This window comes from Salvelinus fontinalis, chromosome 13, assembly GCF_029448725.1.
Source record: "Salvelinus fontinalis isolate EN_2023a chromosome 13, ASM2944872v1, whole genome shotgun sequence".
In the NCBI taxonomy this organism is placed as follows: domain Eukaryota; kingdom Metazoa; phylum Chordata; class Actinopteri; order Salmoniformes; family Salmonidae; genus Salvelinus; species Salvelinus fontinalis.
The window spans coordinates 6973663-6991478 of NC_074677.1; the positions used below are offsets into that span (position 1 = coordinate 6973663).

At 40.1% G+C, this 17816-nt stretch overlaps 1 protein-coding gene across 3 annotated transcripts; it reads left to right on the forward strand.

The window, feature by feature from the left end:
- Positions 1-225: 225 nt before the first annotated feature.
- Positions 226-17586, forward strand: LOC129867998 (carbonic anhydrase 4-like). Of its 3 annotated transcripts, none has more exons than XM_055941549.1 (8): positions 226-406; positions 7910-7954; positions 9331-9495; positions 10322-10467; positions 11101-11193; positions 12924-12990; positions 13550-13713; positions 15469-17586. In XM_055941549.1, the coding sequence occupies exons 1-8, from the start codon at positions 346-348 to the stop codon at positions 15646-15648; spliced, it is 921 nt and encodes a 306-aa protein (XP_055797524.1). In that variant the 5' UTR covers positions 226-345; the 3' UTR covers positions 15649-17586. The 3 variants fall into 3 exon arrangements, with proteins under 3 accessions (XP_055797524.1, XP_055797522.1, XP_055797523.1); XM_055941547.1 differs by lacking the exon at positions 226-406 and adding an exon at positions 1571-1748; XM_055941548.1 differs by lacking the exon at positions 226-406 and adding an exon at positions 1571-1691.
- Positions 17587-17816: the final 230 nt, after the last annotated feature.

Here is a 17816-nt window from a genome sequence, read left to right on the forward strand (position 1 = left end):
GTATTGTTTGTGATATGCTGCTTGAAGTAAAATCAGAGGTGGTCAGTTGTCACTTTATATTGTCAGATATCTCTACCTGCACGGTGTTCGTTAAGTGGCAGTCGTTTAACACGCCTTCTCGTGTACAATTATTTGATTAGAGAAGATGTTGTCGGTTGGGGACATTCAATAGAAGTAATATCCGAGGGGGGAGGGGCTAGGCGTGGGTTGTTTCTTTCCTGTTGAGTAGGATGATAGATAAGTATAAGACCCTCTTGGAAGAAGAATGCGATCACATTGGGGGGGGAAAAAATAACTCATTGTGTTGCCCTGCGCCGCTCGAACCTGTCAGAGACGCTCTCCAAAATGCAGCAGCTTATCCTACCCATTTTTCTGGCATCCTTTTTAAAAATCTGCACCGGTGCAGGTGAGTCGATTTTAATTGATTGTATTCTGAACTTGGAAGGAAAGGTGTAATCTCTGTATAAACTATTACATTCGTAAAATAAATCAGATTTGTGAATCTATTTTTCATAAATAAGGGGAAACACTTTTTTTTTGATAAGTAGGAATTTACTTATTGTATAGTAAAAAAAAAAGACTAGGTCTATAAATATGTATGTAAAAATAATTTGTAGCCTAACTTATCCAATGTAAGTAAACAGGCGACAACGTACTAATTTCCTACCATTCAAAGCTTTGAGGTTAACTAATAGTGTCCTGGCTACATATTAATAAAGATCACATCAGCTTAGTGAGATCACATCACATCCTCTGATCATCCTATGAGTAGCCTATTTATTCATGATGTACCTGATCATTGTTCCCCTTTGAAAGACAGACTACTGTTTTACATTTATATTGTTGATGTTGTAATTAAGGGTTTACAGTTTTTTTTTTTATTAAACGACAACAAATATATTTATATCGTATTTGATCAGCTTTCAAGCATAGGTTTATTAAAATATTACAAGTAGACCAATAACACATTAAAAACAACTGGTTGAAGTCAGTTGTAGTTGTTATATTTTTGGTATTAGTTCTTTGAAGTTGAAATTACCTTTCGTTTGGCTTTAAACAATCCAGTGTCCGCGAGCCGCCTCTTAGATATCATCCAATGTTGTATTTGAGCATCTATGAAATTGAAAACACTTCTCAGGCTAACTTGATATAAATAAATAAAAACGTATTAGGGTACTTACTACCTTATGATCACAACTAGCCTCAAACATGAGAGATGCTTCCGTCCCGCGCCGCATCTCATCACCCCAAACGCGCGCGTAAATGCTATTCAACACCTGCCATGTCCATCATGGAGATTTCCCACGCATTGCTGGCAGGCAGATCTACAGTTCTCCTTCCCCTCACCAGGAAAGCACTGTGGCACAGTAAAGTTCAACGACATACAGTGAAACTAAAGTGTCGCTGTCTGTCAACAAATCAATGTGCCAAAGGTGTCGGTTTTTAGGTGTTAACATGATGACCGGTAGATTATGCTGGGCAACTATTAAAAGAAAACGAACAGAGAAGCCCATCATATCGTTTTCAGAATCGGCTTTTGAAAACAGCTCCGTTATATCACACAATCCCCATTCATTCTTCCACGTGCACCTGCACCCAATACGGAGTTCAGCACGAGCCAATGAGAGAGACTTGCGTGCTTGCCGCAACGAGACGCAGCACGAGCTCCAACAACAAGCTGCGGAGAAACGGTAAATCTCTACAAACGTTTTCGGGGAAAAACACACGAGAACTCAGATCTCATACAGGTAGGTCTAGCGGTTTAATTGACAAAAAATACATTATCTGTTGGCTTTCCCCAGTCCTGAAATGGGTAACGCGCTCACGAACTATAGGCTGCATTAGGCTGCCTGCTCTGCGGATGTCGAGAACAGCGTGCTGTCCCCACTGAGAACGAAATTGGATACCATACTATTTGGATGAAGATAGCAGCCACATAAGTAAATGATAACATCATGCTACGTTGCTTTTGCATCTGATAAGAAGATGCCTTTGACCTTGAGCTTTCACTATTTGAGTCCACACAAAAATCCCCATATGCCAATATAGCTACATCACATTATATAAAAAATATTTTCTCAAGTGGGAAAATGCAGATGGTTGAACTGGTTGGTTTAAACACTCGTGCACCGTCTGCTCCTGCTCTTTGGGGCTCACGAGTGGCGTAGCTGCTAAGGCACTGCATCTCAGTGCTAGAGGAGTCATTACAGACACCCTGGTTCGAATCCAGGCTGTATCACAACCGACCGTGATTGGGAGTCCCATAGGGCGGCGCACAATTGGCCCAGCGTCGTCCGGGTTTGGCCGCTGTAGGCCGTCATTGTAAATAATAATTGGTTCTTAACTGACCAATAAAAATTATAGGGGGAATTGTTCCCTTTGCATCCCAAAAGACACATTGATCTCATGCCAACCACCATAGTCCCATTTGCTATATCATCTGTAAATCGTTGATTATTATGGTTATTTCATATCCCCTTGTAATTCAGCCTGGTCTCATAGACTAGACGTAACATAGTAAATGTAAAACTGAGATGTTCAAATTAGTATGATATGTAGGGTGGTTTGTCGGGGTAGGTGTATAACACAAACATCTAGCAACGAGTTCGAATCTCATAACAAACAACGTTATCAGTTTAGATAGTTAGCAACTTTTCAACTACTTACTACCTTTTAGCTAATTTGCCACTACTTAGCATGTTAGCTAACCTTTCCCCTAACCTTAACCCTTTAACCTAACACATACTGTAAACTTAATCCTAACCTTAACCCCTAGCCTAGCTAATATTAGCCAGCTAGTTAATGTTAGCTAACCTACCCCACCTAGCTAGAATTCATAACATATCACACGTTTTGTAAATTTGTAACATATTATACGTTTGCAAATTGGTAACATATTGTACATTTTACGAATTCGTAATATATAATACGAATTGTAATTTGTAACAAATAATACAAATTGTAATTTGTAACATACCGTATGAAATGGGTGATAAATACATACCATACAAAACATAACATATCATACAAAATGGAGTGTGGCAGAAATGAATACATACCATACAAAACATAACATATCATACAAATGGAGTGTGGCAGATTTACGTACAGAATAATACAAAATGCTCTGAGACCAGGTTGTGTAATTAAGTCTATATCTAGTCTAGAGTAAGTTCCCTATACAACCTATAGGCCTACAGATCGAGATACGTGTGGAGAGCACCATGACACATCTCAGATCGCTCTCTCGCTGTCTTTGTTTAACACGTCCTAATATCCTAACGATGTCTGCAAATGTGCAGACAGACTTATTTATTTGTTCTTTCGTTGCCTTTTGTTTCTCTTTGACAGTTTCCTATTTCTTGGCTGCTCAAAACCTCGCTTCCCTGGGAGTGCGCACTCAGCTCAACACCATTTAAGAACCCATTGTTCAATGTTACTTTGCCCTGCATTGGTATAAAGATCAAAGTAGCGTCGATATCTGCCTATCAGCAGATCAGCTATTGGTCACACAGGAATTGTGAGCACGGAAATCTGATTAGATGCCAATTAACAGAAGCAGGCTTTGTTTTGTAGGATAATTGATTGACATTAAGGACTGTGTACGTTTTTAAAATGCGTTCATGAAAGACTTAGTACACTCCATACCTATTCCTCTGAGGAAATCAGTATACAAATGCCTTTTAAAATACACTATTCCTCTGAGGAAATCAGTATACAAATGCCTTTTAAAATACACTATTCCACTCATGAATGGTTTACAAATGCCATTTAAAATACACTATTCCACTCATGAATGGTTTTACAAATGCCATTTAAAATACACTATTCCACTCATGAATGGTTTTACAAATGCCATTTAAAATACACTATTCCACTCATGAATGGTTTTACAAATGCCATTTAAAATACACTATTCCACTCATGAATGGTTTTACAAATGCCATTTAAAATACACTATTCCACTCATGAATGGTTTTACAAATGCCATTTAAAATACACTATTCCACTCATGAATGGTTTTACAAATGCCATTTAAAATACACTATTCCACTCATGAATGGTTTTACAAATGCCATTTAAAATACACTATTCCACTCATGCATGGTTTACAAATGCCTTTTAAAATGCACTATTCCACTCATGAATGTTTTTACAAATGCCTTTTAAAATACACTATTCCACTCATGAACGGTTTACAAATGCCATTTAAAATACACTATTCCACTCATGCATGGTTTACAAAGCCCTTTTAAAATACAGTATTCCACCTATGAATGGTTTACAAATGCCATTTAAAATGCACTATTCCACTCATGAATGGTTTTACAAATGCCTTTTAAAATACACTATTCCACTCATGCATGGTTTACAAAGGCCTTTTAAAATACACTATTTCACTCATGAATGGTTTACAAATGCCTTTTAGAGGATATTTATCATTTTTTTGTTGGACAATAGTGAAAGATAACGGTTCTGATGGTGCTGCTAGTGCACTTGGTAACGGACATGAAGTCATCTAGGAAGTTTAACTCCTAGAACTAATTCTACAGGTGGAAGTTGGGGTAGGGATTATGTAGGCCAGGGTAGAAGGGGAGGCTACTTGGCCAATGAAGGCATTAGCCGATAGGCGTTGGTGAATGACTTAGCCCACACATTGAAAGACTTTTCAACTTGCAAACCCTGGTCCGACTCCAGGCATACGTGACATAAGCGGTCGCTTAGGGCCCCCGGCAACTATTTTAGGAACTCAGTCGGGGTCTTAACTTACTATTGAGAGTAAGAATAATACAATACACCAGGTGTAATTTAGAAGTGTATCTATTGTTACGTCAGTCACTAACAGTCAATCAATTAGCCATGTTAGCTAACAATGTTTAGATCGGTAGTTAGCCTAGTCAGCTAACAATGTTTAGATTGGTAGTTAGCCTAGTCAGCTAACAATGTTTAGATCGGTAGTTAGCCTAGTCAGCTAACAATGTTTAGATGGGTAGTTAGTCTAGTCAGCTAACAATGTTTAAATCGGTAGTTAGCCTAGTCAGCTAACAATGTTTAGATCGGTAGTTAGCCTAGTCAGCTAACAATGTTTAGATCGGTAGTTAGCCTAGTCAGCTAACAATGTTTAGATTGGTAGTTAGCCTAGTCAGCTAACAATGTTTAGATTAGTAGTTAGCCTAGTTAGTCTAGCTAGCTATCTGGACTTGTAGTAATCATGGCCGAATACTGACCGGGCTCACAGGGTAAGTGCCCAGGGCCCTGACCTCCATGGGGCCTCTATTGTTTGTGTTAGTCATTCTCACTCAGATATCATATTAACATGGCATAAGTCATGGCAAAATGTGTAGAATTGCAACAAATGAGCTTTAAAACGGCAAAAATATATCACCACCCCATGGCAAAATGGATAGAATTTCAGGAAATTAGCTGTAAAACTGCAACAACAAAAAAAATCTCTGCCTCATGGCAAAATTAGTAGAATTGTCTGAAATGTGTTATAAAGTTACAGCATTTTGTTTGCACGCAATTGCAAAATGTGTAGAATTGCAGGAAAATAACCTTAAAATACACATTTGATTTGCAATTCTATACATTTTGCCATGGTGTTGTAAAGAAAATGCTAGTTTTAAAGCGAGTTTTATGCAATTGTAGACATTTTGCAATTGTGTGCAAACTAAATGCTGCAATTTTATAACACATTTCAGACAATTCTGCCACTGAAATCTTCTACTGCAAACGGTGTGTGTGTGGGGGGGGGACCCCAAAAGGTGCAAACCCACAACAGTGCCAGAACTTGGATTTTTTTTATGTCACTTAGCACCTATTTGTGGTTAGAATTTTTCATTTTTTAGTACTATTCTCATATCAGAGCACCTGTGGTTGTTTTGGAGTACCCAAAGTGCTCCTGCTCATTTTTTCTTCCTCCCTGTATGGTGCTGTCTCTTTTTTTTGATCAGCTTGAAGGTTATTTATTTATTGAAAACAATATATTAATAATGGCACCATATGGGTACACTCTGTGACCTTCCAAGTCTAAACCCCCTGCAGAGTTTATTTGGGCTTTTTTTTAAACTGTATTTATAGCCGTGATCACACCAGTACAGAAGGAAATGTGCTTACCAACCAACGGTGGCAAAGAAAGAAACCAGGAATTTGTACCCAATTCACAGCACTTCCTTCAGCTCCGGGAGGACAAACTCTTCCAGTCCAGTACTAATAACAATTTATATTCAGTTTTTTTCATTTTCCATAAATATTCGATCTGCGAGACAGCAGTAGATATTTGTCTCAGAGCAAGAGCTAGATGGAAACATGCAAGTCCATTGTGAAATATTAATAAACTTTCAAAACAAGCGTGAAAAGTGGTCCTTTGATGTTAAATATTGTTTTTTTTTCTGTATTTATTCTAATAGCACGTAAACTTGTTAGTGTGCCTTTGTGTACTTGAACAATAGAAAACACAATTCCTGTGTATTAGGGCCATTTGTATGACCGGCAATAACAGTTGACTTTCAGCAAAACTTGAACAATTCATTGTTTGCGGAAAAGCGAAAATAAACGAACTATTGATAATCGGCAGATTTGATAAATATCTTTGAAATCTTGCGGATGTGGTTTCTGGTCATTCTCCAGAATAACTGCTGTTTGTAACATCCATCTTCCTCCCTCCTCTGAGTTAGCTAAATAGACTGCAGTGCAGAATGTTGTTAACTGTGAGGGTTAACAATATGATGAGTGTATAAACATTGTTTACGCAAGTGATAACTGCCTCTGTCCAGAAAGAGATGTATAAATGGAGTGTGTGGGGCCATAGAATTAGAATATATTGGGCCATAAAATTAGAATGTATGGGGCCGTCATAGGATTAGAATGTATGGGGCAGCCATAGAATTAGAATGTATGGGGCCGTCATAGGATTAGAATGTATGGGGCAGCCATAGAATTAGAATGTATGGGGCCGTCATAGTATTAGAATGTATGGGGCCGCCATAGGATTAGAATGTATGGGGCCGTCATAGGATTAGAATGTATGGGGCCGTCATAGGATTAGAATGTATGGGGCCGTCATAGGATTAGAATGTATGGGGCCATAGGATTAGAATGTATGGGGCCATAGGATTAGAATGTATGGGGCAGGCATAGTATTAGACTGTATGGGGCCGCCATAGGATTAGAATGTATGGGGCCGCCATAGGATTAGAATGTATGGGGCCGCCATAGGATTCGAATGTATGGGGCCGTCATAGGATTAGAATGTATGGGGCCATAGGATTAGAATGTATGGGGCCATAGGATTAGAATGTATGGGGCAGCCATAGTATTAGAATGTATGGGGCCATAGGATTAGAATGTATGGGGCAGCCATAGTATTAGAATGTATGGGGCCGCCATAGGATTAGAATGTCTGGGGCCGCCATAGGATTAGAATGTATGGGGCCGCCATAGCATTAGAATGTATGGGACCGCCATAGGATTAGAATGTATGGGGCCGCCATAGGATTAGAATGTATGGGGCCGCCATAGGATTAGAATGCATGGGGCCGCCATAGCATTAGAATGTATGGGGCCGCCATAGGATTAGAATGTATGGGGCCACCATAGGATTAGAATGTATGGGGCCGTCATAGGATTAGAATGTATGGAGCAGCCATAATATTAGAATGTATGGGGCAGCCATAGTATTAGAATGTATGGGGCAGCCATAGGATTAGAATGTATGGGGCAGCCATAGTATTAGAATGTATGGGGCAGCCATAGCATTAGAATGTATGGGGCCATAGGATTAGAATGTATGGGGCAGCCATAGCATTAGAATGTATGGGGCCATAGGATTAGAATGTATGGGGCTGCCATAGGATTAGAATGTATTCTGATCATGTATGGCTTACTGATATTTGTCATGTTGTTTCAGATTGGTGCTACCAGTCCCAACATACCTGTGACACCCCTTGTAATGGTGAGTTTGAAACACAGTAATGAACAAGAAATGTAATGTTAAATCTGTCCACACAACACAGTGATGAAACAAGAAATGTCATGTTAAATCTGTCCACACAACACAGTGATGAAACAAGAAATGTCATGTTAAATCTGTCCACACAACACAGTGATGAAACAAGAAATGTCATGTTAAATCTGTCCACACAACACAGTGATGAAACAAGAAATGTCATGTTAAATCTGTCCACACAACACAGTGATGAAACAAGAAATGACATGTTAAATCTGTCCACACAACACAGTGATGAAACAAGAAATGTCATGTTAAATCTGTCCACACAACACAGTGATGAAACAAGAAATGTCATGTTAAATCTGTCCACACAACACAGTGATGAAACAAGAAATGTCATGTTAAATCTGTCCACACAACACAGTGATGAAACAAGAAATGTCATGTTAAATCTGTCCACACAACACAGTGATGAAACAAGAAATGTCATGTTAAATCTGTCCACACAACACAGTGATGAAACAAGAAATGTCATGTTAAATCTGTCCACACAACACAGTGATGAAACAAGAAATGACATGTTAAATCTGTCCACACAACACAGTGATGAAACAAGAAATGTCATGTTAAATCTGTCCACACAACACAGTGATGAAACAAGAAATGTCATGTTAAATCTGTCCACACAACACAGTGATGAAACAAGAAATGTCATGTTAAATCTGTCCACACAACACAGTGATGAAACAAGAAATGACATGTTAAATCTGTCCACACAACACAGTGATGAAACAAGAAATGACATGTTAAATCTGTCCACACAACACAGTGATGAAACAAGAAATGTCATGTTAAATCTGTCCACACAACACAGTGATGAAACAAGAAATGTCATGTTAAATCTGTCCACACAACACAGTGATGAAACAAGAAATGTCATGTTAAATCTGTCCACACAACACAGTGATGAAACAAGAAATGTCATGTTAAATCTGTCCACACAACACAGTGATGAAACAAGAAATGTCATGTTAAATCTGTCCACACAACACAGTGATGACACTGACTGCATCCTTTAGTTCATGTTTGTCATGTCACAAGTTCAAGTTATTTAAGCAGGGACATGACAGTTATAGCAATAAATCCACTTCCTTTCCCACCTGTCCATCCGTCCAAACCTGTCCCTCCCTCCCTCCCTAGCCTCCCTCCCTCCCTCCCTCCCTCCCTCACCCCCTCCTTCGCTCCCTCCCTCCCAATGAAACACTTACCCACTCCTCAAAAACAGTTTTACTCAGACAGATATAATGAACTAGAACATTCCTGGTGTGTGTCTTGCTGTCACCAGGATGATGTGTATTTTTATCCTCACTGTTCTACAGGACCAGAGAAGTGGGAACATGTCAACAGAGTCTGTGCTGGCGAGAACCAATCCCCCATCAACATCGTCCACAGGAAGACCGTACCAGACAAGCGCCTCACACCTTTCCAATTCAAACAGTACCAGGATTCCTTCCAAGGCTCGATCAAAAACAATGGACACTCTGGTATGTTTCATTAATGCACGATCAAAACAATGGACACTCTGGTATGTTTCATTAAGGCCCGATCAAAAACAATGGACACTCTGGTATGTTTCATTAATGCCCGATCAAAAACAATGGACACTCTGGTATGTTTCATTAATGCACGATCAAAACAATGGACACTCTGGTATGTTTCATTAATGCCCGATCAAAACAATGGACACTCTGGTATGTTTCATTAAGGCCCGATCAAAAACAATGGACACTCTGGTATGTTTCATTAATGCACGATCAAAACAATGGACACTCTGGTATGTTTCATTAAGGCCCGATCAAAAACAATGGACACTCTGGTATGTTTCATTAATGCCCGATCAAAAACAATGGACACTCTGGTATGTTTCATTAATGCACGATCAAAACAATGGACACTCTGGTATGTTTCATTAATGCCCGATCAAAAACAATGGACACTCTGGTATGTTTCATTAATGCCCGATCAAAAACAATGGACACTCTGGTATGTTTCATTAAGGCCCGATCAAAAACAATGGACACTCTGGTATGTTTCATTAAGGCCCGATCAAAACAATGGACACTGGTATGTTTCATTAATGCCCCTGAACAGTCTTTCCTCATGCCTACCTAAACTTTATCTAAACTATGTGAAGATGCTTTTATTTATTGAAATGATTTACATTCAAAGACAAAACATGTTGTTGTTGATCCCAATAACCCACCACTTCCCTCCCAGAAGCATGTCGTTTCCTAGCAACAAACATCTAGAAAGATCTATATAACATCTATATTTTTGTTAATCTAATTTCCACTGTGTTATCCCCTCCAGTTCAGGTGAGCGTGCCTCACGATGCCTATGTGATTGGTGGAGACCTGGAGATGCCCTATAAGGCGGTGCAGTTCCACCTGCACTGGGGCAAGAAAGGGGGGCCGGGGTCAGAACACACCATCGACGGAGAGCAGTACCCCATGGAGGTAATGTTATGTAGGACAGCCACTGTCTGACACACACACACACACACACACACACACACACACACACACACACACACACACACACACACATACACACACACACACTGACACTGACACACACACTGACACTGACACTGACACTGAGCGGCATAGGCAAGATGCAATATGCTGTACTCTATACCATCTATTGCATCTTGCCTATGCCGCTCTGTCATTACTCATCCATATATTTATATGTTTATATTCTTATTCCATTCCTTACTTAGATTTGTGTCTATTAGGAAGTTGTTGTGGAATTGCTAGATTACTTGTTAGATATTGCTGCGTTGTCGGAACTAGAAGCACAATCATTTCACTACACTCGCAATAGCATCTGCTAACCGTGTGTGTGTGTGTGTGTGTGTGTGTGTGTGTGTGTGTGTGTGACCAATAAAGTTTGATTTTGATTTCGACGCACACAAACACACTTTTTTAAATGTTTTGTTTCTTTTAAATGTTCTTATCCGTGTCAATCCATAACAGAGGACCACAGTCCAATTGAAAATGAGCTGAAACGGAGTCCAGAGGAAGGTTTTTTAAAATGCTACAAAGTCTCATAGTGATGTTAAGGACTTTCTATTTACTTTTCTACAGCTGCATATTGTTCACATGAAACAGCAGCACTCAAACTTGGGAGATGCCTTGAAAGATCCATCCGGAGTTGCAGTCCTGGGATTTTTCTACGAGGTTAACATTTCAATATGTTTGAATGTTTTTTTTTCTCCATATAGCAAGTCACTCTTTTGACTTTTGAATACACATATCCGTGGCAACACTTGTAAATGAAATGACATCATAGCACCCTGTATTTGTCTTGTATGTGATATACTGTGTGTTTGTATATTGACGTGTATTTATGTGTATATATATATACAGTGCATTCAGGAAGTATTCACACCCCTTGACGTATTCTACGTTTTGTTGTGTTACAGCCTGAATTCTAAATGGATTAAATATAGTTGTTGTTTTTCTCACCCATCTACACACAATACCCCATAATGACATCAAAATACCCCATAATGACATCACAATACCCCATAATGACAAAGTGAAATCATATTTTTTAGAAAAGTTAGCCAAATTTATTGAAAATGAAATACATAAATATCTCATTTACATAAGTATTCACCCCTGACTCAATACTTTGTAGAAGGACCTTTGGCAGCGACTACAGCTGTGAGTCTTTCTGGTTAAATATCTAAGAGCTTTCCACACCTGGATTGTTCAACATTTGCCCATTATTCTTTTCAAAATTCTTCAAGCTCTGTCACATTGGTTGTTGATCATTGCTAGACTACCATTTTCAGGTCTTGACATAGGTTTTGGATAGAGTTTTGTCTGTGCTTAACTTTATTCTATTTCTTTTTTATCCTGCAAAACTCCCCAGTCCTTAACGATTACAAGCATACCCATAACATGATGCAGCCTCCGCTATACTTGAAATATGGAGAATGGTACTCCGTAATGTGTTTTATTGGATTTGACACAAACATAACACTTTGTCTTCAGGACAAAAAGTCAATTGCTTTGGCACAATCTTTACAGTATCACTTTAGTGCCTTGTTCCAAACAGGATGCATGTTTTGGAGTATTTGTATTCTGTACAGGCTTACCTATTTTCACTCTGTTAAATAGGTTACTTCTCAATCTCAAATACTTACTACAATGTTGTTGATCCATCCTCAATTTTCTCCTATCACAGCCATTAAACTCTGTAACTATTCCAAAGTCACCATTGGCCTCATGGTGAAATCCCTGAGCGGTTTCCTTCCTCTCTGGCAACAGAGTTCGGAAGTACACCTGTATCTTTGTAGTGACTAGGTGTATTGATACACCATCCTAAATGTAAATATAACTTCACCATGCTCAAAGGGGATATTCAATGTCTGCTTTTTTTAAATATTATTTTTTACCCATTTACCAATTGGTGCCCTTCTTTGCAAGGCATTGGAAACCTCTCTGGTCTTTGTGGTTGAATCTGTGTTTGAAATTCACTGAGGGACCTTACAATTATCTGTATGTGTGGGGTACAGAGCTGAGGTAGTCCTTAAAAAAATCATGTTAAACACTATTATTGCTCACAGAGTGAGTCCATGCAACTTGTAATGTGACATGTTAAGCAAATGTTTACTCCTGAACCTATTTAGGCTTGTCATAACAAAGGGGTTGAATACCTATTGACTCAAGACCTTCCAGCTTGTCGTTTTTTAAATTATTAATTCAAATAAATAGAAAAACTTAATTCCACTTTGACATTATGGGGTATTATGCATAGGCCAATGACACAACATCTAAATGTAAATCCATTTGAAATGCAGGCTGTAACTCAACAAAGTGTGGAAAAGGTCAAGGGGTGTGAATACTCTCTGAAGGCACTGTATACTCGAGTCATGATTCTTATTTTGTGCCGTTGTCAGGAATCTCTCAGTGAAAACCGAAAATATGACCCCATTGTAAAAGCTCTCCAGAGCATCAGGACGACTCGTGAGTATATTTTATAGCTAATGTTAGATCTCTCCAGAGCATCAGGACGACTGGTGAGTATATTTCACAACTAATGTATGAGTTATACAGATCCATCTTGCTAAAGATGTGGCATGTATCATAAATTTGATTTACGAAGCTGGAAACCATCTCACATCTTTGTACATGTAATAATGTACATGATACGTTCTGTGTATGCTCCTGTATAGCAGATACTGTTCATCCTTAGTTTCATTTAATTGACATGCAACAAGAGAGACTGAGATTTGATGTCTTCACTAATGTCTTCAATGCTTTCCTCTGTGTCTTGTCCTATCTGCCTCCAGATGCCAAATATTTTCATGAATTCATGCCAAGATTAATGTACCCTTTTGTATGTAACTTGTGCATCGCAGATACAATTTGTTTCAATGCTCTATGTTTCTCCCATGTCTTGTCTGTTAGCATGTACCAACACCAATGTTTTGCTAAGATTAATATAAGTTCTGTGTAGCAGATACAATTTGTCTCCATTTGTTTCAGGGCTCAATGTTTCTGATTGTACGCTGTGCTGTTGCAGATGCTCAAGCCACTCTGAGTGCTGTGTCTCTGGAGCAGCTGATTCCTCCCCAGCAGAACCTGACCAACTACTACCGTTACAAAGGCTCCCTCACCACCCCCAACTGCACCGAGTCTGTGGTCTGGACCGTGTTTGAGAAGCCCATTCCTCTCAGCAAAAACCAGGTACAGCAGCTGTTTAACCCAACGTCTTGTTGGTACATTAGGAAACACTCTGAAAGCATAACAGTGATACGGTGGAGAGCCGTGGCTTTCAGAACGGTTATATGGTGGAGAACCGTATCATTCAGAACAGTTATGTGGTGGAGAACCGTAGCTTTCAGAACAGTTATATGGTGGAGAACCGTATCATTCAGAACAGTTATATGGTGGAGAACCGTATCATTCAGAACAGTTATGTGGTGGAGAACCGTATCATTCAGAACAGTTATGTGGTGGAGAACCGTATCATTCAGAACAGTTATGTGGTGGAGAACCGTAGCATTCAGAACAGTTATGTGGTGGAGAACCGTGGCTTTCAGAACAGTTATGTGGTGGAGAACCGTGGCTTTCAGAACAGTTATGTGGTGGAGAACCGTATCATTCAGAACAGTTATGTGGTGCAGAACCGTATCATTCAGAACAGTTATATGGTGGAGAACCGTATCATTCAGAACAGTGATATGGTGGAGAACCGTATCATTCAGAACAGTTATACGGTGGAGAACCGTATCATTCAGAACAGTTATACGGTGGAGAACCGTATCATTCAGAACAGTTATGTGGTGGAGAACCGTATCATTCAGAACAGTTATACGGTGGAGAACCGTAGCATTCAGAACAGTTATGTGGTGGAGAACCGTAACATTCAGAACAGTTATACGGTGGAGAACCGTATCATTCAGAACAGTTATGTGGTGGAGAACCGTATCATTCAGAACAGTTATGCGGTGGAGAACCGTATCATTCAGAACAGTTATGCGGTGGAGAACCGTATCATTCAGAACAGTTATGCGGTGGAGAACCGTATCATTCAGAACAGTTATGTGGTGGAGAACCGTAGCATTCAGAACAGTGATGTGGTGGAGAACCGTATCATTCAGAACAGTTATATGGTGGAGAACCGTATCATTCAGAACAGTGATATAGTGGAGAACCGTATCATTCAGAACAGTTATGTGGTGGAGAACCGTATCATTCAGAACAGTTATACGGTGGAGAACCGTAGCATTCAGAACAGTTATGTGGTGGAGAACCGTATCATTCAGAACAGTTATATGGTGGAGAACCGTATCATTCAGAACAGTTATACGGTGGAGAACCGTATCATTCAGAACAGTTATACGGTGGAGAACCGTATCATTCAGAACAGTTATGTGGTGGAGAACCGTATCATTCAGAACAGTTATATGGTGGAGAACCGTATCATTCAGAACAGTTATACGGTGGAGAACCGTATCATTCAGAACAGTTATACGGTGGAGAACCGTATCATTCAGAACAGTTATATGGTGGAGAACCGTAGCATTCAGAACAGTTATACGGTGGAGAACCGTATCATTCAGAACAGTTATGTGGTGGAGAACCGTATCATTCAGAACAGTTATATGGTGGAGAACCGTAGCATTCAGAACAGTTATGTGGTGGAGAACCGTATCATTCAGAACAGTTATACGGTGGAGAACCGTAGCATTCAGAACAGTTATGTGGTGCAGAACCGTATCATTCAGAACAGTTATATGGTGGAGAACCGTATCATTCAGAACAGTTATGTGGTGGAGAACCGTATCATTCAGAACAGTGTTTGGTTATTTGAGTAGTTGAACAAACTCTACCAGTAGATACACTGTTGGTTTGATATGATGCTATTTATTGTTACTATTTGTATCAGCTGTGTCTCCCGTGACCTTTGCGTGTCTGCCTGTTGGTTCTGTCTTCCAGCTGCTTAAGTTTTCAGAACTCCAGTTTAAGGATGGCAAGGACATGGTGGATACCTTCCGGCCGGTGCAGCCCCTGAACCGCCGCGTAGTGTACCGGTCCGGAGGCGCAGTGGTACTGGCCAGCGTCGCGCTCCTCGTGGCTTCCGTCGCCATGGCGACGGGACTGTCACAGCCCAACTAGAGGAAGGCGTTCCGATGCGAGCGAGCCGCACCACCACCACCACCAGCATGAACACCACGAGTTCTCAGAACCAACCACCAAATCAACAAACTAAACTATACAGTACCAATCAACCAACATCCATGCCCCTTGACCTTTGACAAGTCTCAGCTTTGAAAACCAACATGCCCCAGACCCCTTTACAATGACCTATAGGGATTCATTCCTTCTCAAACTCTAGTATTAGAGCTCTCAAGTTTCACGAGTTCAGAAGTTCAACATCCCTCCCTGTTCAATGTCGGGTCAATTTAGAGTCCTAAGTCTAAAGTTACAATACAAAATGTGAGGACACTTTTCTCTGTGTTCAGGTGGTCGGGCTGCTGCTATAGGCTAAACACAGAGGCCTATACATCCATGACCTGGTTGGCACTGGACTGGCAAGTGATCATGTTCTTGAATGGAACGTGTGGATGGTGGCTAGTCGCTATTAATAGCTTACAGTCATAAATACTTTCCAGTCTCCAGATTAAAACCGAGGAGAGGAAGAGAGATGCCATGACCTGATCTTTCCCTCTGCATTGCCAAGTCCATGAACTTCCATTATCGCAACCACCGTCACCAGTCAGGTGGGCTTTCTATTGCCACCCACCACGGGCCCCGGGGCAACATTATCTAAGGAGGACGGAGGTCCCCATAGCAACACGTGAATCACTCACCCAGGGCCCAGGGGTAACTAAAGGACACAGGCTGACCCATGAGGAACACAACGCACCATAGTGAGTGTTAAAGTGTTTAGAGGCTGGACTGTCCCTGTCCCTGTCCCAACTCCCAAACCCCCCCCCCCCCCCCCAGTCACACATGAGCTCCACCAGGAGGAAGAGGAGGTGGAGGAAGATGATGATGCGGTGCTGGAGTGATGAGCTTTCCGGCTCCCTCCAAAAACTGCTCTGAGAACAGGTCATGAGGCGATTGACAGGGGCGATTCTGAACACACAGAAGAAAACCAGAAGCTGAAATAGGGAGTGGACACAGCAATATTTAAAATAACCAACTAATTGATTGATAAATAGATAGACTAATTGATTGATTGATTGACAGATTGATTGATACTTATTTGACCAATGTCATTATAGTTTTATGACCAATTATCCACATCAACTGTTTAGCATGGATCTGCATGTTGTCTCTCTCTCTCATAGAGAACCATAGAGACTGTACACACGTTCTACCTAGCCACCCTAGGCACTTCAGAAACTGTATACTTCTCCACCGGCTCGGCCAATTGAACCGTCCCTTTTGAGAACACGTGACTTGTGTTCACGGCTTATATCACATGGTCTTGAACGCACTGAATGTTACCTACTGTGAAATATTACCACAATAGCATCAAGATAAGACTGATGTACAGATTGAACTAGGAATATTCATTATATACATGTTCCATTGTTTCTTAACGCACCAATGTTATAATACATTTCTATACCGTGTCATTTGTACACGTATTTGTGTACTGTATGTGTAATGAGATAGATATATAGATATATAAGGACACACTGTTGATGTTATTTATATACAGCTTGGTGTTTAAACGTTTATATATAATGATTGTTTATGCCTTGGCCAGGTCTCCCTTGAAAAAAGAGACTTTGGGTCTCCATGGGCTTTTCCTGGTTAAATAAAGCTTAAATAAATACTATATATATATATATATATATATATATCGACATCTATCAGAAAGAAAACCAACCCCCCCCCCCCCCCCCAAAAAAAAGAGGAAATGGATTACATTAGCTAAGTTCTTTCGGACCAATTCAAAATATGTTTACTCTTGAAATGAGGTATGTTCAAAAGTATTGAACGGTTTCAATTTGTTTGGTTGTAATGCTTGAAAATGTTCTACGTGATATGGAGAATGTGTTCCGATTGAATAAACTACTGACATGCGTTTTTTTTTTTTAATGAGTTTGTCTTTCTGGTTCGTTGGGCAATCGGCGATGCTACGTCAGGTTGGCATGAGCAATAACAAGTGTGTAAATATCCGCACTCTTTGCATTCAATTACAAACACAGGTTTCTGCCTCCGACTTACTGTACTACCCCCCCCCCGGTGTACCCTGTAGGTGCCAATTCTAAGATCAAGTGTTCTTGCTCTCTTTATCTGGAGGTTCAAACCTGTGTGGATTGGACGGA

Coding starts and splice junctions, on each gene's coding strand:
- LOC129867998 (XM_055941547.1), top strand. CDS start 1,622: ATGAGAGAGACTTGCGTGCTTGCCGCAACGAGACGCAGCACGAGCTCC. Junction 1,749..7,909: donor AGAACTCAGATCTCATACAG/GTAGGTCTAGCG, acceptor ATGTTGTTTCAG/ATTGGTGCTACCAGTCCCAA. Junction 11,194..12,923: donor TCCTGGGATTTTTCTACGAG/GTTAACATTTCA, acceptor TGCCGTTGTCAG/GAATCTCTCAGTGAAAACCG.